Source organism: Lytechinus pictus, chromosome 10, assembly GCF_037042905.1.
Source record: "Lytechinus pictus isolate F3 Inbred chromosome 10, Lp3.0, whole genome shotgun sequence".
Lineage (NCBI taxonomy): Eukaryota > Metazoa > Echinodermata > Echinoidea > Temnopleuroida > Toxopneustidae > Lytechinus > Lytechinus pictus.
In genome coordinates, this window is record NC_087254.1 from 12185912 (window position 1) to 12212418 (window position 26507).

At 35.7% G+C, this 26507-nt stretch overlaps 1 protein-coding gene across 1 annotated transcript in view; it reads left to right on the plus strand.

Annotated features, from left to right (window-relative positions):
- The window catches only part of LOC129269117 (4-aminobutyrate aminotransferase, mitochondrial-like), a 45018-nt gene that overhangs the window by 12317 nt on the left and 6194 nt on the right, over positions 1-26507 (plus strand). The window contains exons 5-10 of the mRNA XM_064105348.1: positions 4490-4539; positions 16529-16609; positions 18971-19063; positions 19543-19605; positions 24628-24691; positions 25877-26025. Of these exons, the coding sequence (XP_063961418.1) occupies positions 4490-4539; positions 16529-16609; positions 18971-19063; positions 19543-19605; positions 24628-24691; positions 25877-26025 (500 nt within the window). The remainder of the gene's footprint in view (positions 1-4489; positions 4540-16528; positions 16610-18970; positions 19064-19542; positions 19606-24627; positions 24692-25876; positions 26026-26507) is intronic.

Here is a 26507-nt window from a genome sequence, read left to right on the forward strand (position 1 = left end):
AAATCAACCTTATTGTTCGATCATGATTAATTGAACTTATGATCCAATCAAGAATTTTCTATCAAATAAAGAAAAAATAAAAAAGGTAGAAAAGTGGATATTTTATATGATATTAAAATTTAAAATAAAAAGAATACTGTGTGACATCAACTCTCCCACACATCATCCATGTTGTGCTCATAACTGTTTTCTTGAAATTATGTAAATGTAATTTTTTTAATGGTTTTTAGTGCAATGCTTGATTCATTTTGCTCTTTCTGTAAACCTACCTCTATTTTTCCTATCAATAAAACACAAATTATTTCAATATATATAAAAATGACACGACAATTGCTAAGGGTTTTATTTCGTCTAAGATGTAGGGTTAGGGTTGCAATAGGGTTTTATGTTTTGTTTAGGGTTGGGTTTAGGATAGGGTATAGGGTGTTTAATCCATGGTTGAAGTTGTTTATTCCATTAATGTGTGGAAGTTACAGCGGAGCATTGTCGCCAGAGCAAATGTCATAGAACCTACAATGAATCGACTCATGGAGGGAACTTATTTTACAGGGCCGCATGATTTTATTAAAGGGATGGTCCGGGCTGAAATATCTAAATAAATAGAGTAAAATTAACAGAGCAAAATGCTGAAAATTTTATCAAAATCGGATAACAAATAATGAAGTTATTGAATTTTAGAGTTTATCAATATTTTGTAAAAAAACAGTTATATGCACATCGTCATGAATATTCATTAGGTGGGCTGATGATGTCACATCCCCACTTTCCTTTTTCTTATGTTATTCCATGAAATCATAAATGAAAATATAAATGATGTGTCTCCATAATTATGAAATAAGTTGTGGCAACAATTAACTAATTATGCATTTAATCAGTTGTCAATCCAATTGTTTTAGTTCTTGGTAGAAAATTTTTGAATAAACCTAAAAATACATAAGAACAAGTAGGGATATGACTTCATCAGCCCACCTAATGAATATTCGTATTAGACATGCCTAGAACTGTTTCACCAGAATAATGCAAATCTTTAAAATTCAATAACTTTAATATTTGTTATCCGATTTTTATCAAATTTTCAGCATTTTGCTTTGTGAATTTTACTATATTTATTGAGATATAAATATCTCCAGCCTGGTTCATCCCTTTAAAAAGATTCCCTTATTTTCATTTTTAAGTAGATCTATAATTTTGTGTATATAATACCCTTTCCATTTTTTTAATGTGCTAACTGTAATTTCTTTATATACCGGGTATGTATTTTACTTTTGTTAATGTGTATAATTGCATACATTTTAATGATATCATAATGACCTGTTTTGTATGAATGTGGACATAAATGAATAAACAAACTAAATATTATTTCCCTTACCAAGCACAACAAAATCCTACAGGGATTGACTTGAATAAAGACTGATATCAGTATTCTGAATTTAGGATACATGCATAGAGCACAGAGTCGTGGCCTCCTCTTTATTTGAGACTTGTTACCAGTCTCCAACCTATCGCCTTGGAGCATCAAATCTGATGTGATTAAGGTGTAATCAAATTTCATTCAGGGCACCAAGGTTTATAATGCAGTTATCTGCCATGATGAACAGGCTGGGTATAATTTCTTGGGATCCCTGGGAATGTGAACGGCCTTCTTTGTTGAAATAAAAGTTAAAGCTTGCTACATGTATGTATGATCTGAATGAGTAAAATGATAATAATAATAATGATGCTAGAAATAATAACCTTTTATTTACCCAGGGTAGCCTCTTCAGTTTGAAAACTGCTCTACCCACAGGCCTTGCATAACATGATATGTTATTATTAGCCTTCCCTTTTTTAATCTAAATGCTGAGCGCCTAGCCACAAGGCAGAAGGTCCCATTTCTATAAAGTTTTGGTAGGACATGATTCGGCCGGGAATTGAACACATGACCTCCCGTTCATGAGGCGGAGGCTCCACTGATCCACCATGCCTGGTTTAACTGTCTGAAACATATAAATATGTTGTGCACTGTTTCCTGAAGATAAATCTAGATTAATAAATCATTGTTAATTGAAAAGCTTAAAAATTACTCTATGTTAAGTAAATAAAAAGCTTCATGAAAAGAAAATTGAATTTGATTTCATAAAAACTTTGCAGTGCTCAGTCTTGATTAAAAAGCGTTATTAAAATGAACACAGCTAACATTACATAAATCCTTTTTGTATTCAGAAGAATTAGTGTCATTGCTCTGATAACATAATTGCTTACATCATACATGTATCCTTAATGCTATTTTGATGAAAAATTATTGGCTGTTGTCATTGCTCTATGATAATTTAATTACTCAATTAAGCTTACATAAATCATTTTGTACTCTTTATTATGAAGAATAGAACTTCCATTGTAATTACGCAGTTGCGTAAAATGTGCCAACAATATTCATTTTAATTGTCATGTCGAATCTCATTTTTTAGTGTAATTACTCTATTACAAAAATGCACCTATGATAATTATTTTATTTTTCCTCTCTTATTGGAATCCTCAAGGCTCCAGTTTTCAATGCACAGAGTTGAGAGCAGGTTTGGTTGGAAATGCTAATACATTGTCCTTATATAAGGATGATCGATGCATGTATACTGATGCATACAGTAGCTAGTTGTAGACAGACATTTACCGAATGTCAGGCTGTCCAAACAAACCATATTGGTTGAGTGCATCAAGAGAATAAAATATATATTTAAAGGGGAATAATGAAACGTTTGGAAGAAGTGGGCTTGTGTGGAAAGAGAAAAATCAAAGAATGAGATCAAAGGAAGTTTAAGAAAAATCAGACAAATAATGAGAAAGTAATGAGCATATGAATATTGCTATCACTAATGCTAAGGAGTTCCTCCCTTTGGTAATGCGACAAAGATGTGTGATGTCACTTGTGAACAACTTTCCCTTTGATGGACTATAAAAAAAATATATCTTTGTGCTCTCTTATGGTGATACAAACTCTTTATCCATAATGTATTCTTTGAAAATCTGTATTACATGCCCTAATAGAAGGAATACATGATCTACTGATAGATGTGATAAAAGAGGCAGTTTAATTAAAATATATACAAAAGTAATGGAAAAGTTGTTCACATGTGATATCACACATCTTTGTCGCATTGCCAATCGCAGGATCTACAAAGATAATGATTTAAGTTTCAAATGCTCATAACTTTCTTTTGCATTGCCAATGGCAGGATCTACATTACAATAATGATCTAAGTTTCAAATGCTCATAACTTTCTTATCATTTTTACAATTTTACTCAAACTTTCGTTGATCTGTTTCTTTGATTTTTCTATTTTCACACAAGCTATCTTGTTCCAAAGGTTTCATTCTCCTCTAACAGACAAAAATGAAAACACGTTCAAGACTGGATGATTATCTGGTACTTGTCTACGCCCTGTATTATAAAGTTTAGCGACTGATAGTGGAGTTGATTTCTATTAAAGGAAACCAAAACCTAAGAAGAGAATCAATCTTTATTGGAAAGAGAAAAATGACAGCAACAATTTTAAACAAAGTTTCATCAAAATCGGTTATGAAATAAGCAAGTTATGGACGTTTAAAAAGTCTTGTTGCACTTTATATGGGATCCTCAAATTGGCAAATGTGCTTCAAAAGGGCTGATTTTGTGGACAACTCTTTCTTGTTTTGTACACAAATTTTCAGATTTTCCCCTTTATTCTACATATTGCATATTATGGTGTGAATTATTTTTTTCCATGACATATGTTGTGCTCAGAAGGAGGCAAGATGCATTTTCAAACTTCCATAACTCGCTTTATTTTTTTGATAAAACAAGTTTTAGATTGCTCCTCTCATTTTATTCTTTCTGACAAGATAGATTTTCTCCTTGTATTTTGGTTTCCTTTAAAGATTGATTGCATTGATGATTGTGTATGATCAACTGTGCAAATCAGTCCTGTGACCAATCGCTGTGTTTTATGCTACTTGGGCCATGATGATCAAACCATCAAAACTCTACACTATCAGCAATTATTCAATTGTCTCCTTATTTTCTGATTTGATCTGATCAAACTATCAAAACTCTACACTATCAGCAATTATTCAGTTGTCTCCTTATTTTCTGATTTGATCTGATCAAACTATCAAAACTCTACACTATCAGCAATTATTCAGTTGTCTCCTTATTTTCTGATTTGATCTGATCAAACTATCAAAACTCTACACTATTAGCAATTATTCAGTTGTCTCCTTATTTTCTGATTTGATCTGATCAAACTATCAAAACTCTACACTATCAGCAATTATTCAGTTGTCTCCTTATTTTCTGATTTGATCTGATCAAACTATCAAAACTCTACACTATCAGCAATTATTCAGTTGTCTCCATATTTTCTGATTTGATCTGATCAAACTATCAAAACTCTACACTATCAGCAATTATTCAGTTGTCTCCTTATTTTCTGATTTGATCTGAATGTTGATAAACATGTATTGTTTTCTTTTCTAGGGTACAACCATCCAGCTCTTATACAAGCTGTTTCAAGTCCAGATCTCGCTGTAAGTATTCTATTAAATATTTTTTCCTGGAAGAAGGCTTTCGAGGATGTGTAACATCCCTGGCGTTAACAGCCTTCTTGCGGGTCGTCAAAACAGTTCATCATCTTAAATTAATAACTCTTCATTTCCCTATTCTTCATTTTGCTTACCTTCATTTCCCTCTTCTATCTGCTTTTCATCACCATCGATTTATTAGAGTTAGAGCTAGAAAATATTCATGTAGTTTAGCTTGGTTCTCTCATTACCCTGTTTTGTTTTTGTTTTTTTACTCAAAATTGTGTCTATACATGTACATGACATGACATTGTAAGGATTTTTTCCTTAGATTTAATCTAGACTCCTCATTGAGACTGCATGCGAATGCAGAAGCACACAGCACAACTCAACAATTTATATGAAAGGAAAATATATTAGAAATAGACAGGTCCTGGCTCACAGTAGGCCTGCATGTATCTATATTTAATGATTTTTTGTGATTTCTGAGAAGATTATGCAAATTTATATTCTTCCCAATTTGTCCAATAGGTCATCTTCTTCTTTCTCCTCCTCTTCCTCTTCTTTCTCCTCCTCTTCCACTTCTTCCTTTTCCTTTCCTTGTTTTCATCTTCTTCCTCTTCTTCTTCCTCTTCCCTGTCTCCCTTTTTTCCTCTTCTTCTTCTTGTCTTTCTTTCGCATCTTCTTCCTTTTCTTCCTCTTTCTCTTCTTCTTTTTGCTTTTCCTTTTCCTCTTTCTCCTCTTCCTTCCTCTTCTTCTTTCTCTTCCTCTTCTTCTTTCTCCTCCTCTTCCACTTCTTCTTCTTCCTTTTCCCTCTCCTTTTCTTCCTTTCTTCCTGTCTCCCTTCCTCATCTTCTTCCTTTTCTTCCTCTTTCTCTTCTTTTTGCTTTCCCTTTTCCTCTTTCTCCTCTTCCTTCCTCTCTTCTTCTTCTTCTCCTTCCTGTTCTTCTTCTTCCTCCTTCCTCCTCTTCATTTCCATCTTCTCTTCTTCCTTGTAGTTTGCTTGTTCTTTTCCTGAAGATTCTTGTCGAGCATCCTTATTCTGTGTACTTCTCTGCAGTCCCATAATCTTGATACTCACCAGTTTATTCACAATAACCTCGCAATCTGCTCCCCGCTCCTGCAAACACAAGTTCAAGCTTTCTTTAAGAGGCAGAAGGAAATATAGCCTTTAGCAGTTAAATACATCAATGCCCTTTTTGCACGTACCACTCTGCACAATACTTCCAGTCCAATCAGGGCTGATCGATGTGTGTCTACACCACTGTGGAAAATGGAATGACATATCGTGTTGCAGTCAGCTAAATGCATTAGTGGTCAGTGCAGTACTACCATTAGTACCCAATCTCTGCCATTTTTATCTTCTTCTTTTTTGGTACCTGCTGAGTCTATACTATTTGCACATTGCAATTGCTTAGATTTTTTCCTCCTTCAGGAGCCATAGCCTTTATTTCTATCCTTCAGACTGTCTTTCTTTCTCATTTTTCCCCATTCCCTCCTTCATTCTCTCAATCGTTCTCTCACTCCCCCTTCCTTTTGTTTTCTTCATCTCAGATCAGAGTAGCGATTATAGAAATATGTAGGAATATATTATGCACTATCCTTCTTGTCTATGACATTCTTTTACCAATATCTCATACTCGGTTCTCTGTAGCATTTTCTTCCCACATGTATCCTATTTTAACCCTTCCCCTCTCTTTTCATATATCTTTTCTTTTTGTCTCACCTGCATAGCAGAGTGAGACTATAGGGGCCGCATTTTCCGGCGGCAGCGTCAACACCAAATCTTAACCAAAGGTTAAGTTTTTGAAATGACAGCATAACTTAGAAAGTATATGGACCTAGTTCATGAAACTTGGCCACAAGGTCAATCAAGTATTACTGAACAATCTGCATTAGTTCCAGGTCACATGACCAAGGTCAAAGGTCATTTAGGGTCAATGAACTTAGACCATGTTGGGGGAATCAACATCAAAATCTTAACCTAAGGTTAAAGGAGAATGAAACTCTTGGAGCAAGTTAGCTTTTGTGAAAGCAGAAAAATCAAAGAATAGGATCAACAAAACTTTGAGTAAAATAGGACTAGCAATAAAAGAGTTATGAGCATTTGAATGTCGAGATCACTAATGCTATGGAGATCCTCCCATTGGCAATGCGACCAAGATCTGTGATGTCACACACGTACAACTCTCCCATTTGGACACTGAAAATATACCCCAAAACATCTCTTTTTGCTCATTCTAATCATATGACAAACGATTCATCAATGATATAATGTTGTGAAACCTCTGTACTTGTCATCTCATAAAGAGAACACCTCACCTTGTGATAGACTCTATAAAACTGAGAATATAAGTGAAATAAGTACTAAAGTAATGAGGGAGTTGTACGTGTGTGATATCACAGATCTTGGTCGCATTGCCGTTGGGAGGATCTACATGGCACTAGTGATCTCAATATTCGAATGCTCATAACTTTCTTATTATTCATTCAATCTTCCTCAAACTTTCAACAATATGTTTCTTTGATTTTTCTCTTTGATATGGATTCAGCTGGTTTCAAGGGTTTCATTCTCCTTTAAGTTTTTGAAATGTCATCATAATGTAGAAAATATATGGACCTAGTTCATGAAACTTGGACATAAGGTTAATGAAGTATTAATAATAATAATAATAATACCAACATGCTTATATAGCGCATATCACTGCCAAATGCGTCCCTATGCGCTTAATTGGATATTATTACCCTGGCTTTAGCCTCGCAGCCTTTTACAGCGCGTTGGCATTTCAAGGAATAAATTCCTGCCAGGTACCCATTTACCTCACCTGGGTCGAGTGCAGCACAATGTGGATAAATTTCTTGCCGAAGGAAATTACGCCATGGCTGGGATTCGAACTCACGACCCTCTGTTATTACTGAACATCCTGCTTGAGTTTCACGTCACATGACCAAGGTCAAAGGTCATTTAGGGTCAATGAACTTTGGCCAAATTTGGGGTATTTGTTGAAATACCATCATAACTTTGAAAATTTATTGGTCTATTTCATAAAACTTGGACATAAGAGTAATCAAGTATCACTGAACATCCTGTGCGCATTTCAGGTCACATGACCAAGGTCAAAGGTCAATGAACTTTGGCCATAATGGGAGTATCTGTTGAATTACCATCATAACTTTGAAAGTTTATGGATCTGATTCATGAAACTTGGACATAAAAGTAATCAAGTATCTTTGAACATCCCGTCCTAGTTACAGGTCACATGACCAAGGTCAAAGGTCATTTAAGGTCAATGAACATTAGAATGCTGTCATAACTTTCAAAGTTTATAGCTATAGTGTATAAAATGTGGATATAGGGATAATCAAGTATCACTGACAAGTTTTAGGTCACATGATCAAGGTCAAATGTCAATGAACATAGTATTGTATCATTATATGAATGGTGTTTTTTGTGATTAATTATTTTATAGTAATTGTCAGCACTGCTGCTATATTGAATAGCGCGATGCAGGTGAGACCGCCAGAGGCATTCCACTTGTTTCTCTTTTTTCTCCCTTTTTCCTTCTGTTCCGTTGTTCTTTTAAATCTCATCCAATCCATTAGTCATTTGATATGTCGCCCTTTCCTTTTAGTTTGATACTAAGATTTAAAACTTAACTAGATTTTAATTCGTCATGAGGACGAATGGTCTGTCATCATTTTCCATAGAGTTGATTAATTTCAAATAAATAAATAAATCGTAGAAAGTGATCAAGGTATTAATTTGATCAGAATTATATCATTATTGCATATACATAGAAAAAACAGCGATTTTATGTTGCGTAATGTCATTACACACGAAAACGCGCAAGCACGATGCGCGCGCAAAATATTAAAATCCTCAAAATGACCTGAAACATACCCACAATTAATTATAGGCCATTTTGAGCATTTTTATATTTTGACGCACATGTTTGCACGCGTCATGACCTCTGCATGACCTTTGATGACATTGACAGTTGACCTTTGACCCAAAGTTTATATGCTGTAGAAATGATTGATTATTGATGATCCATGATGTACATGTAGATATGATCAAATAAAGAATTTTACAAAATGGCACCTAGATGATATCATCATGACCTGGTGACTTTGGAAAGCTTATTACGGCATGTCTAAGGTAGACTCTATAGATGACATGATATTCAAAGAAATTGACTAAAGAGATCTTGAGAAAACTTGGCGACAAACATTGGCTATAAAAATAAAGAATGACAAAAAAATTGTGACAAAATTATTAGGTGATCTGTCACAGACAGACCACCTTATACTAAATACTAAAGCTCTAGCCTATCCAGTACCACCCTACAATATTCTATCTGTTCAGTTACTCTTTTTTGTAACTTATTTTCAGCCATGATCCATCTTTAATACAGATTGGTAATACTGTATTCTTACTCTTTCTCAACCTACACCTATATACTGAAAACAAATATTCCACAATCTCTCTCAGAAAAGAAACAAAATTTACTTTCAATGCTTTAACCAACAGTGCCAAAATCATCCATATTTCTGAGTCTCTCCTCCCCAGACTAACTTCCCTGATTTCACTTCCCCAGCCCAAACTTGCTTTTCTTCAGACATGAATCCACATTCAAACAAGAATCCATCATCCCTGATAGCACATAAAAGGGTAGAAATGTAAATGGAAGCAGCTCCTTTCTGTTCCCTGATGATGGAAAGGGCCAGGTAGCCATGACCTTTGTCTGGAGACCTGGGGAAAAATACAGTTTCTCTCATAATGGTGAACACGGTACAGTGAAAGCAACTCTAGAATTGTAGAGTGTATATGGATTTGAATTATTGACACCGTTCTCACTACCATCCTAAAACTAGTTCAGTGGAAACTACATGTAGTTTAGTGTGTAGTGAGAATGGTCAAAGCGATCTTCCAAACCGGTTTTCATAAAACCAACTCGCGATGTAGTTTTCAAGATCGCTTTGCCTCATTAAACTGGTTTTAGCGTAAGTAAGGACACAACCGTTCTTCGGGAAGCGATCTTTGCACATTTTGAGCACGCTCCTCCACACGATAGGTGTAGAATGCCTACGCTGCAGTTTCTAATTTCGCATGAAACGTGTCACCACACTGAGAGCGTTTCCATAGCAACAAGATTGCTTTTGAAAATCACTTTCGTGTGATCAAGTGGGAACGCTAGCAAAGCGATCTTGCAAACTGGTTTCCTGAGTCGGTTTTCCAGTAAACTAGTTGTGGAAAGCGTAATGAGAACGGCCTCATTGAGACATTTCTGAAGTTGCATTTGGCAGGGAATCATGATATGTTCAATTGCAAATTCAGCTTTTAATACCCCTTTCATAAACCCAATAAAACATATCCTCCAATTAGCCGTCTAAGAGTAATGCGGATAATCAATAAAAATTGCGTTCACAAACTCCATAAATTATTTTTACGAGCGCCCGTCCTGAAAAAGGCGGATAATCGTCATGACAACTGGACACGCCCCCTCCAATGCGGTTGTGTTGGAAAAGGGTGACCTTGTGACCGCACCATGGCAATTATCCGCATTATATGGAAATACGTTCATAAACTCAAAATCTTGTCCCGATGCCGCTATTATGCGGATAATAGCAGCATCAGAATAATGCGGATAACTCTTGTCCTCCTCTGATTTTACGACCAAATTATGCTGCTATTAGCCGCATAATTGTGTTTTATTGGGTTTATGAAAGGGGTATAAGTCCCCAAATCAAGCATCACGGGGTGTTTCAAGTAAGTTGAGTTGCAATTGAACCTAACGCAACTACACATTTGCATTTGATCTTATCTATAGATTTTGATGAATTCTTGGTCTACATGTCAATACTTTTCCCACCATATCTAATGATAATAAGGTGATATTATCATTATCAATGCTTGAGGCACTTTACATCTTGGAGAAAATGATGATAATTTGCAGACTGTTTAGTAATATTTCAGTGTAAAAAGTCAACTTTTTTTTTGGGGGGGGGGGGAGGTTTCAGAAATATCTGGCTGAATGGTCTAATAGAATGGTCTCTTATTGTTTCATCTACTATCTGGTTCAAGTGAGGATAATTCCCAGACGGTTTCAAAATAATACAGTGCAAAAAGTTGATTAAACATTGAAGTTTTTGAGGTTTCAGAAAGACCTGGTTAAAACATTGAATGGTGGAATAGGAATATTCTGTTATTGAAAAAAGATTTTCTTTTTGCTTTATCTAGTTAGAGTCATGTGCAGCGCACGATTTGTATATTGGTTTGTGCACTCTATTGTGTATCTTTATTCATATGAATCCAAGTAGAACGAACTGGATTGTGGTGAGCTCGTTCCGACACATACATGTAACATACTATTGTGAAAACTTACCAAACCACTGAATGAGAAGGACAAAGCTTTTTCAGATCAAATTGAAGTTTGCGAAGACCGGGTACATTTTTTTTCTGATCTGGAAATTTACACTGATCAGAAGACAACAGGTATTTTGGCAGTATGAAAGCAAATTACTCATAATGTTCTCTGACAAAAAAATATGATAGGTGGGTTTCAAACTGCCTAGATCACAAGAATCCCCATAGAATAGCTAGAACTTTTTCAGATTAAAAAATCCCAAATGATTATTTCCACATTCACACAGCCCCCATGAACATACCATTTGAAAAAAGAGAACTTTTTCAGGTAAAAAATACCAGATAATTATTTCCATATTCACACCCCCCCCCCCCCCGAAACTTCCCTTTGAAAAAAGTTGTTTAAGTTACGAGCTTGTGCAGTATGGTGTGATAAGCAAGCAAGGCGTGATATTCAAACTTGCTAGCTCAGAAGGCGCCTGGGCCCCAACTCCGCGCTGGGCTAATTTGCAGACGGTTTTAAAATGATACAGCGCAAAATGTTGATTACACATAGGAATTTTCGAGGTTTCAGAAAGACCTGGCTGAAACATGAATGGTAGAATAGAATAATCTGTTGTTGAAAAGATTTTCTTTTTGCTTGATCTAGGGAGAGTCATGTGCAGCGCACCACGTTCATGTTATCACGTGTATATTGGTTCGTGTACTCTGCTGTTCATCTTTATTCAGGTGAATCCAGGCAGAATGAACTGTATTGTGAACTTGTAATGGCACATACAGTAGTCTTCAAACTCGTCAGGGGGGCAAAAAAGGTCTTCAAGCTCGTCAGGGGGGGCATGGATACGTCTTTTGCATGGGTTGTGACTCGTCAGGGGGGGCAGCCTGCCCCCCCCCCCCCCGTAGGTACGCTAGTGCATACGTTAAGAGTGAATTTCCAAATGACTGGTGACCCTTTCTTATGAGCTGAATCCAAACCAACAAAATTTGGTGCTCGTAATTTACTTGAAGAAAGGATCACCAGTCATTTGTAAAGTCGCTCATAACTTACAAACAGCTTTATGAAACGGCTACCTGGTACATGCATTTCCTGATCATGAAAATAACGGATATTTGGCAGTGTGAAAGCAAATTACTCATATTCCTGGGAAAAAAACCCAGATAAATAGTAGGTACTGTAGTGTAGGCTACTTGTTGAAAATTACGAGAAATTTCAGAGGAATTTTCCAAGGTCACAGTTATTCTCACAGTGTGAAAGAACTTACAAGAACTTTCCCGTCCAATGAGTATATATGCTGGCTGCCGCGACGCTGCAGGGTGCTTTGGTTGATTTGCTGAGCTAGCGATTTGAATATCGCTCCTCACCTGCTACATGTACTTAAACCATATTGCGCATGCTCATAACTCTGAGAACTTACCCTGAGAGCATCTAGTTTGTGTGCAGAGCTACCAATAAGTACAAATTTTTGGGATTTAGTACTAAAAATGAGAAGAATACTGATGGTTTCATGCAAAATACTGGTTTGTTAAGTTTCGGTTTTATGTGTGTCCTATGGTATTTCTTGGAAATACTAATTTCCTCGCCAAAATACTGATTTCCTCACCAAAATACTGATTTTCAGCTTTGAAAATACTGAAAATGTTCTTGTTCAGGTTGGTAGCTCTGTGCGTGGGTATGAATGCACAAAATTATTATCGGGCCTGAACATGTTTTCATAAAAGCTACGATAATTCATTTTTGATGCTTTGAGTAAGTTTGAAGGCATCAGTCATGTTGCATTCTAATTATAAGAATACCGGTATTTGCCCATACAGTGCGTATTAAAAAAAGGGACAGTTTTTGTGCAGCGAGCAAGCAAAAATTTCCACTTTTTTATTAAAATATCAAATTTTGTGATTTTAACATAATATTCAGAAAAGGATATTATATTTTACTTTCTATGTTTTCTTTTATTTTTCTTTCCACTTTTTTTCTTGGTCATGATTTTTTTATTGGGGGGGGGGGGGGTGGAGCACCCCGAGCCCCCACCCATCAGTATGCCACTGTTCAAAGGCACTATAACTTTTGTAGCAGACAATGAAAGGATTTGGAAAAAAACACGCTCTCCCATACTTCGGTTTTTTTTTATTGTTCTTGCCTAAAGAAGGAATATTCAAACCTAAAAGAGAACATATAAAAAAGGAACAACAACAGAAATATTCAAGCAAATAAGTAGATTTGGAAATGAATTTTGACCGCATAATTCAAAATAATGGCAAAGATAATGAAAAGGTTAAGAGGAAGTCTGCCAATTAGCAAGATGTCCGACCATCATATTTATCATTTTATGCCATTTTGGCGCAAGCCTCCTTTTTGACCCCAGACAAAAACATTCCGTGTTCACTCAAGCATGAACGAAACTAAATTATTTTAATGGCATTTGAAGGATAAGACTTCAGAGCACCTATTAACACCAAAATATAGAGATCATAATTTGAAACAAAAATTTAATAGACTTTTCAAATCGGTCCCGTTTTTTTTTATACGCACTGTATAAAGGAAAAACGAAACCTTTGGAACAAGTGGGCTTGTTTGGAAACAGAAAAATCAAAGAATGAGATCAAAGAAAGTTCGAAAAATCAGACAAATAAGGAGAAAGTTATGAGCATTTGAATATTGCAATCGCTAATGCTATGGAGATCCTCCCATTGGCAATGCGACAAAGGTGTGTGATGTCACATGTGAACAACTTTCCCTTTGATGGACTACAAAATACCCCCAAAATGTCTCTTTTTAATCTTTCGCATGGTGAAACAAACTCTTTTAATATCCATAGTGTAGTCTTTGCAAATCTGTATTATATGTCCTCATATAGAAAAAATACATGATCTACTGATAGATGTGATAAAAGAGGCAGTTTAAGTGAAGTATATTTAATAGCAATGGAACAGTTCACATGTGACATCACACATTTTTGTCTCATTGCCAATGGGAGGATCTACATTACTAGTACTATAATGATCTAAACTTCAAATGCTCATATCATAACTTTATTATTATTCATTCAATTTTTCTCAAATTTTCGTTGATCTGTTTCTTTGATTTTTCCGTTTTCGCACAAGCTATCTTGTTCCAAAGGTTTAATTTTCCTTTTATCAGAAGTCTCTAAGCACTCAACAGTAATGCAGCATAATTACCCTGGCTTTAGCAGAGCTGCCGTTACCAAGGAGTTACCGACACCGTTACCAGCACTGTTACGCAGCGCTGCGTTTCAAAGAATGAATTCCTACCAGGTACCCATTCACCTCTTAACGGTATTCATATTTTGCCTTGAGGTGTTCCATTTTTCCTTCCAGTTCAAATTTCATCTGATAAGTGGGGGTTTGTCAGCGAAAGCTCTGATGACAAAAAGGTTTGCAAACATGTTATACCACTGGGGTGTTTCACAAAGATTTAAGTATGACTTAGAGTCGCATTTAAATGCCTTGTTGCGCGCGGTATAAAAGCCATGACCGCATTGGTCAGATCATGCAGAGAGGATGCGCACTACTGCGTATTGATCAATTAGATTGCGCGTTGCATTTGAGATACGCGTCGGCATTTAAGTGTGATTTAAGTCGTACTTAAATCTTTGTGAAACTCCCCCATGTCACCTGACATTGACAGACTAGGATCAAAGATCAAATCCTGTCTGCCTCTGCTTTGTTTTATAATGGACCTACTGGTTGTATGACCCCTCAGCTGAAAAGGCAGTCTGAGAACTGCTTTAAACCAGACAAATCAAGCTGAATGTATCATTACCAGTTTATGTGCAAAGAGGAGGTGGGCACACTTGAATTGATCGTATTTATTAAACATGCTCTGTTTGAATGTAAAGTTTACATTCCATACCCTTACACATCAGAGTTGTTCATAAAATTGAGAGTTAGGTGATGATTGCAGAAAATGCTACTATGTATGCACTTTATTGAGTCCCATAAAATTTGGCGAACTGGATGGTGTTTCAGAAAAATGTTTGTAAAGTTACGCACAATTTTACGCACGACTGGAACCTGTTCTTAGGTCCTGAATCAGTTACATAGGGTTATATCATTTAGCACAAGAAAGGGTCACCAGTCGTGCATAAAGTGACTTAGGTCATTCGTAACTTGTGAACAGCTTTCCCTAATATGATCTTGCTAGAAATACTGTTTTGGTTTTATTGACCCCCACTGGCGTACCTAGGATTTTCCAGAAGGGGGGCAAATTTTTTGGAGGATATTTCGTCCGCGAAAAAATTTGACAAGCAAAAAAAAAAAGGTCTTCAACCACAAATAAAGGATTTTTTACCACAAAAAAATTTGACAAGCAAAAAAAAAGGGGAAAAAAAAGGTCTTCAGGTTCAAAAGAGGGGGTACACTTCTGTTTTTATTGCATTTTTACATTACAAATTATTAATTTGGCTTCTCAAAAGGGGGGGCACGTCCCCTGTATCAGATGTGACTCGTCAGGGGGGGCAGTCTGCCCCCCCCCTTAGGTACGCTAGTGCTGACCCCTTCCCCCCACTTCATTTTATCCCACTCTCTCTTCTTCTTTCCATACCTCTTATACCCTTTTCCTCTGATCATAAGGTGTTCTCTTTTTGTGTGTGATATATTATAGGGCCATCTGCACCAGCGCGAGTTTTCAAATTAGCGCGCTATATCTGATCCGGCTAATCATCCCGATCTGAACAATCTCAAGATTATTAATGGAGACGCAATCGCGCTAGTTCGCTGGATTAATCCCGAGATTGCAATCCCAAGTCAACTTGGGATTATTTGCAACATATAGTGCACTATTTTATGTATTATCCCGCTAATTGGCAGGTGCAGACGCACTCAGGATTATTTATTCACAGCGCCACACCATAATGCATCAAAGTCTCGCTTGAGCAAAAATCGTTCTTCTTGCGATGGTTGAGACAGGGTTTCTTGAATCTCAAGATTAATCGCGAAGAGTGCCGATCAGGCTAAAATCTCGAGATTTAGCAAACTCAGGCTGGTGCAGCATCGCCTTACGAGCATTTATTCCTTTCCAAATCACATTGCTTCCTTTGATTCACATATTTTTCTCCTAATGGAGGCGTAATTTTCTACAAGCTTTTAGTTTTATTTAGGTTCCCCACCGTGACTTTAATTACATTCTGTACTTCATGTCAAATATTCAAGTAATATTGAAACTGTTTATTTAATAATATATTTCATTTGTACACACTTATGTTGTTTACCGTAAAAGTGGAAGAAATAAAATTCAAATTCAACTAAAGATATTTGAATAAGAAAATTAAAAAAAATAATGGAATTTCATGACATATGGAGAAGCAGCAGAAGCTGTTTGTAAAAAAAAAAAAAGTTTAAAAATCATGTTTTTCTTCAATGAATTTTGACACACTTTAATCGAACCAATTGTCTACTAGAACAAGAAGTCAGTTGCTTTAATAATGTTTTTTTCTTTAATTTTTATTTTTAAATCAAACCAATTTAAAATACCAGGGACCAGGAGACAAGGTTGATCTTCCCCTATAGTATTCATCTTTTTTTAAATGAAGAATACTTCAGCATTTGATTGAAAGCTTTTATGAGTCACAATAACAAAATATGTATTTTCTCTCTTTGTAAAACTTGTTTCAGACGTCAATGATAAACCGGTCAGCCCTTGGAGTCTTTCCACCTGGGGAATATCCTGGACGGATGGAGGAAGCTCTGCTATCTGTAAGTTAGTGGGGGCAAATTAGAGATCATAAAAAAGGACATTGAGGGTGTGTTACGAAACACAAAACACAATCAACTGTCAGCTGTGCATCGTTCAGTGTCAGAAATTTAAAGCTGTTTATATGTTGATCGTCTTTAAACTTCCCCGCTTTCGTTAGCGTAGCTTTATTGCACAGTTTGACCCATCACAAGAAAAGTCAATTTGGCACCTGCTTGTGTATAGGCTTCCACCGCAAGAGCAAATTTAAAGACGTTTCAAAACGCAGTCGTGTTCACTGTCGTGAAATCTGAGGTAGAAATTAATGCATCTTTTTCAACGTGTTGAATTTTCCTCCGAATCATGATTTGAAAGACGTTTACTTTTCGACTGAGAATGGAGGACATTGAACACACCTTTTGTTTCTCATCATATCCACGTTTTGTAATCAGTCATGATTCATGTTGCCGTTTAAATTTGGAAACCGACATTGAACACACCCCAAGATAAATGTTCTGTTCTATCTTTTAGAATACACAGGTAGACCTACTTGTTAATGCACATGTACTTGGAGTTAAGTTAACAGTTTGTGCACATTACTTCAAGAATCTACAGTACATTGAACATGTGTTAATGATTTATGTACCGTAATGAGTTTGTTTTTAATGAGCCTCAATGTAATGCATAACATTAACTTGTTGCGAAATCTGATAATCCTTAGGGAATGTCTTAGGTTTTCAAGAGCAGTTTCAAACTTGTCAAAGTCAATGTATTATGTTACATTTATTCTCCATTCACAAAAGAAACATGTAAAATACAAAAAAAGTTCAATAAAACTTTTATACAGCATGAAGCGTGAAATAGTCAAGTACGGGTATACTCCTTAAAGAGGACTGTACTCGATGGAGAAGAAATGCATACATAGAAATGCCATATAACATGATTTAATTGAATTCATTTCAGAACCGGTCTCTTTTTTATGATAGTTGCAGCAGGCAAAACATTGAATTAGAAAAAATGCTGAGCTATTCATTATTTCAATTGGCTATCAGAGTAACCTTCTGACACAATAGCAATTTCAACTGATCAAATGTTTAATCAATGGGTTTGTTATCGAGCATGTCATGCGTTTGGTCAGGAACAACGCCCCAGCATGAAAAGCCCCTCTATGGACTTTGACTCATGATTGGTTCAATGATGTTTATAATTTGATCAGAATGGATTGATAATGAGTATTCTTCAACATTTTTATGGCGTCATATGATTCATTCATACGTGTGATACTTCTACGTTTCAATGTTTAGATAAACGAAATCCATTGTGGTTATTTTTAGAGTGATAAAGTTGTTCTACTGTGAATTGGCCTTTGTGTGAAATTTGGTACAGGTTTTTATAAGTTCTACGAAGTATGCAATACAAGGTACAGGTCCGTGAAATGTCATCTAGCCAGCAGAGAAAAAGTAAATGGGGGCTAGGGGGCGATTCTGCCCTCAGAATGCTCAAAAGAGACCTGGGCCCCGTCTTACAAAGAGCTCTGATACATGTATGATCAGATCAATCTCAAGTGTCCTTTGTAAATGAAAATAAGCACACTGAATTTTCAAGAAATTTATCTAGAAAATATGTTGAACAAACATGCTTGTACATGTAGATGATGTTGTTGGCTTTCCATAGGTGCAGTTGATTGGCTCAATCGCAATTCTTTGTAAGACAGGGTTCTTGTAAAAAAATGAAGAAAAACAATCAATAATTCCTACTCACTGCAATGTTAAAGCTTATATCCAATGTTTCAGATTTAGGCAGTAGGTTGTGAAAAGTGGCCCTTGGAAGTGAATTTTTTTGTGTGCCTGCAAGCCAGTCCAGGGTACTGGAAAGTCTAAAACTGGGTATGGACTCGTTAAAGTTCATTGAATATTGCATTTTTGTGGTCACCAGATAAACTCCTGGGTAGGGAACATCGGCAAATGTAGATTAATATAGTGGTAGGCTTTGATAGTGAGGTTGTCTAAAATAGGCCTACCATGTAGGGCACATTCTTTCCAAAAGTTTTTTTTCTGGTTAATTTTTGCAATTGATGCTTAACTACAGTGAATTCAATTTGCCTTGTTTAAGGTAAAAATCATTTATAAGAATCATAATTACGATTCAAAGTTTATTCTTTTGTCATACGATAAGCAGTAAGCATCTCAATAACTTTGACTGATACATGCAGTGGTGCAGACCGTGCAGTACATCTATTTTTCCTTAATTATCCATCTATGAATTGAAAAAAAAGGTCAACAGACTTTGTGGATTTTGACGTAATAAAAGCAAAGTAATCTTGTGTAAAGTCTGTCTTTGATATTGATGATGAAATTTTGATATGAATGACGTATTGTTTTTAGATTGCACCCAAGGGTTTGGAATGCGTTCAGACTATGATGTGCGGATCGTGCTCAAATGAGAACGCGCTCAAGCAAACTTTCCTACAATATAGGGTGAGTGTAATAAAACTAATAATCAATAGTCACAGTTTTGTGATGAGAGTAATGATGTTAATTGTAATCATATAATTGTCCCCACCATCATCATGTTGAGGATGATGATGATGAAGATTATGACGATGATGATGGTGACGATGAAGAAGATGATTTACGATGAAGATTATGATGATGATGATGAAGATGATGATGACAATTATGATCAATAATGATATTAATAATGATAATGATAGTCATAGTAATGATATTTATATTGATAATGACAATAATAATGATGATGATGAGTGGTACTGAAAATAGCCCTAATGAACATTGAATTCACATAGAATGATTGTCATAAAAATATACATTACTATAATATTTGTTTCTTAAATCACTTTGATCTAAAAACTGCACTAATATATTTGATCGATTAAAATAAAACTTGTAGTTGTAGAAGTAAATAGATTTGTTTGTTTGTTTATTTGTTTTGTTAGACCAAAGCCAGAGGAGGAGCGATGCCAACACAGGAGGAATATGATTCAGCCATGCATAATCAGGTAAGAACACATTACCAAACAGGAAGGGTTTCACAGGACAGTCAGATCTGTTTTAGAGACCACTTAAAGGGGAAGTTCACCCTAACAAAATCTTTTTGGTAAAAAATAGCAGAAAATATAATGAGAAATATTTGGGAAGGTTCGAAGAAAATCCATGAAAGATTTTAATAGGTATTAGAATTTTATTTTTTAAAGTCTGTGACGTCACATACGAGCAGCTTCACATTTATTTTGAATTCTATAAACTAAATGAAATGTAATTTTCTCAAAAAATATTTTAATTGGGTTTTATTGTATCTTTAGTATATCATTATCAACAGACAAATCTTTTCACACCCACTCATGAAGGAAGAAAGTTTTTAGTCGTCATGAACCTTAAAAAAAATTGAAATTGATACATTTTATATTGCATAACATATGGGGCAGCTGCTCGTATATGATGTCACAAATTAAAAACCTATTTAAAAATTTAAACTTACAATTATGTACCTGTATGACTGGTTCAAATGGATCTTGTCCTATTTTCCCTTGAATATAGTCATGTGTATTTTTTTTGGGGGGGGGGGGTTGAGTCTGCTATTTTAATAGGGAACACATTTTTATTTTATCACATGACAGAAAGATTTGCAATCTATCACAAGATGGCAAAGACCCTATCAAGATCATTGTTGTATTTGTATATTGCTCACCATGCCAGCTATCAACCAATCAGATTTTTTGAAATTTGCAGTAATCACACATTTTTGTGATACTCAGCCCTTGGTGCTTATTTTTACCATTCCCTATTATTCTAATCAGTATTCTTGTAACTTGCAAACAAAGACAACTTTATTTTGGTGACCCTTTCCTTTAAAGAAGTAGCAACTTCTGTCAAATTGTATGGGCAGGTTTCGTTTTATCTTGTTTACTTTATCTCAAAGTAAATCTACTTAATTATCTGAGTGCTTACTGGCATAAGATATGCTTAAAGTGAAACAATTCGCGGTCTGAAGTGACATTAGGTGGTTTCAAACCGCCTCGATCACAAGAATCCCCGTTAAATTACGAGAACATTTTTAGGCTAAAAAATACCCATTAATTATTCCTGCATTCAGACCGCCCCGCAACATACACTTCGGGATAAATTCCTGAAGTTAGGAGCATGCGCAGTATGGTCTAATAAGCAGGCAAGGCGCGAGATTCAAAACTACTAGCCCAGCAGCAACCCATGCACGGCGCCGCACCCAACGACACGCTGGGCTAAAAGTTCCCGTAATTTGCTTTCAGACCGCCAAAATACCCACGACCTTGGAAAAATCCCCGCGAAAGTTCTCGTAATTTCGCCAAGTACCTACTATTTATCGGGTATTTTCTTTCGGGGATATTACGCGTAGTTTGCTTTCACACCGCCAAAATACCTGGTATTTTCTGATCGGGGTAAATTTCCCGATCAGAGAATACCTGGAACTGGCGAACTTCGAGGCGGTCTGAAACCACCTAATGGGAACTGCACAATCCTTTGAATGTCCATACATAGCATAAAATCTGGGTTAAATCTACATTTTACTTTGTTCATGTTTTTCAAGCATCATACATTAGAGCATATGTGCACTCTGTGTTCAGGTTCTACTTGTTGTTTTCAGAAAACAAATATTTTGTTACTTAGATAAATTTTATTTGGGACCCAAAACCAGTGGGGATATTTTCTTCAAATCAAGATCAAATTGGGCAAAGAAGTGACTTAAAAGGTGGGGTGTAGGTAATAAGTTTGGTTACTGAATTGGATTGGCATTTTTGGTCATAATAAAAAAACTCTCAACTATGTTCTGTACCTTCCTATAAAAAATCTGCTATTTAAAAGAAGACTTTTTTGTGTAGCAGTTTTAAAAATGTGGAGCAAATTGCGATGCGATAACAGAACAATTATTCCCTGGGGTGAGCCCTTGTGATTGAGCTAAAGAGCAGTGCTGTAGTCAAGACCAGACCAAGACGAAATATACTGGTCTCAAGAATGCAAGACCAGTCTTGAGACCTCCAACACTGCTATTAAAAGAGAGCCTGCTTAAAAGCGAATTCTTAAACTTCAACCTTGTAACAATGAGTATAAAACTCAAAGTTGGAAAGAAAAATTATAGCATGGAGATGTGCGTTAACTTGGGCTGGTTGTAAAAGTTACACATATCTTGCTAAAACATGGAAGGTGAAAAAACAGTTCAGGGCCCCGTCTTACAAAGTCTTGCGATTGATCCAATCAACCACAACTATGGAAGACCAGCAACATCAACTTCGAAAATTCATATTTGTTCAAAACATTTTCTAGATATGATGTCTATTCATACATTCATAGTTTTCTTGAAAATTCAGTGTGCTTCTCCGTGTTTACCTAGCTCATTGTGCAAATTTCCTGAAAAAATTATGATGTTGATGGATTTCCATATACTTGAGGTTGATCGGATCAATCATAACTCTTTGACAGATGGGGCCCTGAAATGGGATACCAAGTTTACTTGATGTTAAAACGTAGGATTACTTAAATAATGTCATTTGTATTGTGGCAGTTATTATAACTACACTGTATACTAAAACCTGAAATCGAAATTGTTTTCACAATACTAATGTGTAGACCTGCTCTGTACCGGCCACACAGAAAGGTTGTTAGCGCTAACCATTCGAGGCCCTTGATACAACCGGTAATGTCGCAGCTATGCCTTATGTGACAGCAATGCATTATTTACATCTTGGCTCAATGTTTGGCATCACAATCCGAAAACTGTGACTGGGCCCGTCCACTGTCACTGCTCTGTTGGCGCTAAAAACTTTTCTGTGTGGCCGCACTGGTGGATTTTTGCCTGTAATTTTTTTTTCTGGGACGAAATATCCATTCCATAAATTTTTAGTTAAAAACATTTCTTTCTTTCTTTTTTTTTTGGCTTGTCAAATTTTTCTTGGGGAAAAATGTGCCCCCCCCCCCTTGTGGAAAATCCTGGATCCGCCCCTGTGCGGCGGGTACTGGTTTTTAAACTGGGGGTGTGGTGTTAAGAGTGTGAGGGTGTGTGGGTGGGTGTGTGTGTATGCTGATGTGATTATTGCTGGCCCTGGATGATCTCAGAATGGTTGTTAGTTGTCCAGGGTAGCTGTTTGCATTTCTTTTTCCGAAAACAATGTCTCAGAATGCGTGTATTGTGAGATATCTGAAATCTCCTCATGTGATGCCGAATGTTTGCTCCCATTGTTAAGACTGACCTTGCAATGTGCAATTTTCTTTTGAAAAGATTGAATTAAAAGAAAATGAAACCCCAGCATGATATCATAAAAAAATACAGGATAATAAAAATGAATCCACTTATAGCCCAGTCCAATTTTCCAGTATGCATTACCACCTCTTCAAGGTTTGGCTTCTTCAGGTTCCTAGTCTTTGAATGGAAATTGCCATTTTTGCGGGGTTAGTTCAAAATTGCGACTTCAGTGACGAGCTACATTTTCATATTGATTCTATTTTACCAAAACTAAATCAAATATGCACATATATCTTAAAAATATCATTCTGAATGCGTTTGATATCATATTAGGAGTTTCAAAATATGATTTCATGAATTTTTATGATTAATTTTACACCCTTTTCTTCCTTTTTATTCAAATTGGTAAATTTGCTATAATTTGCCATTTTGACAATTGTAGATATTGGTATAAAATCTATTATTAAAATTCATCAAATCGTATTTTGAAACTATAATATGATATCAAACAAATTTTGAATATTTTTGTGAGTTTTATATGAATATTTGATTCATTATTGGTAAAATAAAATCTGTAATAAGCAAACGTATTAGAGATGACGTGATGATGATACAGAAATTCGAACCTGAAGAAGCCCAACTTTGAAGAGGTGGTACTTAATACTGGCAAAGATACTACAAGGGGAAGATAGGACAGTACATAGACCGTGTAACGAAACGCTCGGGAAGAGCGCCCTACAGCGTTGAGTAAGTAACGACCTTTTTTACCTTTGCGTATCGTGAGATGGTTGTGTACAAAACATATGAGAGAAATGGTGAAGGGTTGAAGGAATAGACGATTTTTACATTTCAAATTTTTTTTCTTCAATTTTTTCCCCCTTCAATTTGAGATGAATATATTTCAGAGGTTTTTTGGGTAATAAAACGTGGAATTATTCCCATGCGCCACCCTTGAGCCCTCTCCAAACTCCCCTCTCTCATTTTCCCCATATGTTTTATACACAGTCGCGTGCCGTTATGCGAAGGTTTATTTACTCAACGCTGTTAGGCGCCCTTCCCCATAAGCATTAATCGAGCGTTTCAAAAAATCGTCGAAGTGTCCTACATGTATCTTCCCCTTGTAGTATCTTTGATACTGGGGAATCAGATTTGGGTATAAGTTGATTTATTTTGATGTATTTATTGATGATATTATGTTGTACTAGATTTTGGGTTTCATTTTAAAGTAAGATTGATTTCCTCTTTTAATTGAATAAAATCTTATACTTATTGTTCATTTCTATATTGTATCAAAGTGAATGGATTTAGACTGAAATTGTGTAGTTTTCATTCAAAACTTATGTTGAATTCAACTCTAATTATAAATTTGGGGAATTTGATTGATTCACACGGGACTGAACTGGTTTATTTCTTTAAGAACTCTTAACCAGGCAAATTGATATGATTTTAATTGATTTTAATATTACATTTAAACATAGAATTACTCTTCATTAGGATGACGAGTATTGTACAAGCCAAGTTAATTAAGGATCTAAAAGCTTATGTACATGTATTTTGCTTCCCATATTTGGCTAGCTCCTTTTTCTCTTTGTCATATGATTTAATATCATTAAATCATATTTTGATTCATTTATTATCCTGAATGTATTACTGAAAGGTAAATCTATTTTCTCGATTGTATTTCTTTATGTTGTAAATTGAATGTAATTCAGCCTACAGCCTGCTATTATCAGTAAATAAACCATATTCCTATTCCTTCCTGAACAACTAATATTTTGATATAATAAATATGCTTTGATTTTTTCAGTTACCAGGTGCGCCAGATCTTTCAATCCTGTCATTTAATGGTGCTTTCCATGGTAGAACTATTGGTAAGGATTTTTACTATTTCTTTCCAAGTTTCATCTCTTTCTTACCCCATTATAACCCCCATTCTGTTATTTATATGTTTATAAATAACTGTGGAGCGTCGTGGCCCAGTGGATAAGTCTCCGGACTTTGAAACAGAGGGTCGTGGGTTCAAATCCCAGCCATGGCGTAATTTCCTTCAGCAAGGAATTCATCCACAGTGTGCTGCACTCGGCCCAGGTGAGGTAAATGGGTACCGGCAGGAAGTAATTCCTCAAAAAAGCAGTGTGCACCGAATAGGTAGCCTAGCTTAGCCGGGTAATAATAGCAGGGCCCGCTGGGAGAACAGTTTTCGGAACTGAAGTGGCTACCCTTGGTAAATATACCTTTATTATTATTAGTAGTATTATTATTATTATTAAAGAGGTACTCCAGGCTGAAAAACAATATATTATTTGAACAGATATAGAAAAGTCAGACCACCTAAACACTGAACATTTGATCAAATCACTGGTCATCTCAATATTCAAGATGGGCAGTATTAAACTTTTTTAGCTTGTTCAATTTATTTATTATACAGAATGGGAAATAATGATTTGACCACTTTCCTTTTAAGCTCTAATGCCATTGGCATGGTCTGATAAATTATATCTTTGATATAACTCTGATTTACTTTCATCATTTGTTTCATTTCGAAACAAGATAATATATTCTTTCTACAATATAATTAGAATTTTGTAAAAGTGATGTCAGTACTGTATGTACAATTTTTCTGTTAATAATTATTGAATTATTCTGTTTAATTCTTGTATAAAAATGGGGGGCCTTTAAAAGTTAAAATGTATTTTTATTTTGTTTGTCTTTTATCAAGAATGTAGTTGTATTTTTTAAATTATTTTCAGATTTTGATTAGATTCTAGTCTTGGTTATCCCTCAAAAATCTTGTATTCTTCTTTTGTTTTGTTTTCTGTGCTAAAATATTACATTGTATACATTGTGTGTTTATTTTTTACTTGGCCCTTTTCTCATGCTTTGATGCTCAAGAAAGCCATTGTAATTATGATTGTCAAAATTGATGATAACTTTAGATAGAATCTACTGTTAAAGATTTGTGTTACTTTTTGAAATCCATAGTTAAAATAATAGTGTCAGAGTATTTTGTTTAAGATTAACTAGAGTTGATGATGAAATTGTTTTTATGTTTGTAGGGATGCTGTCTTTGACCCACTCTAAACCAATCCACAAGGTGGACATTCCATCCCTTGACTGGCCTGCATCAGACTTCCCAGCTCTCAAGTATCCACTACACCAGTATGAACAGGAGAACAGGGTAGAGGAGGATAGATGCTTGCAGATGGTACGTAAGCTCTTAATATACAAATACCGAACAGGCATGAGTGCGATGGTGCGAGATTTCACATTAGATGAAATTATGATGCTCTATTCAACTTGGCTATGCCTCGTTGAATAGAGTAGAGTGTTTCTTTCTTTCACCAAATGCGAAATGTTGCATCATTGCACGAATAAGAGTATTCTTTTATTTGTGTTGTACAATGCCGGGGTAGTTAGTGGAAATTGGAACAATAATAAATTTTTCCATGCTTATCTATGAAAATGAGAAAGAATTATTGAAAGCAAAAAGCGAAATCCCACAAACGCGCATCAAATGTGCAGCAGCAATGCGCATTTAGCCAGTAAGCCCTACGCATATTGCACTTATCACAAGCTTGTTGTGTCTCTATTCTAGGTGAGAGATAAGATAGCGGAGTATTCAGCTAAAGGTAAACCTGTCGCCGCTTGCATCGTGGAACCTGTATCGGCTGTTCAAATTCATCAAAT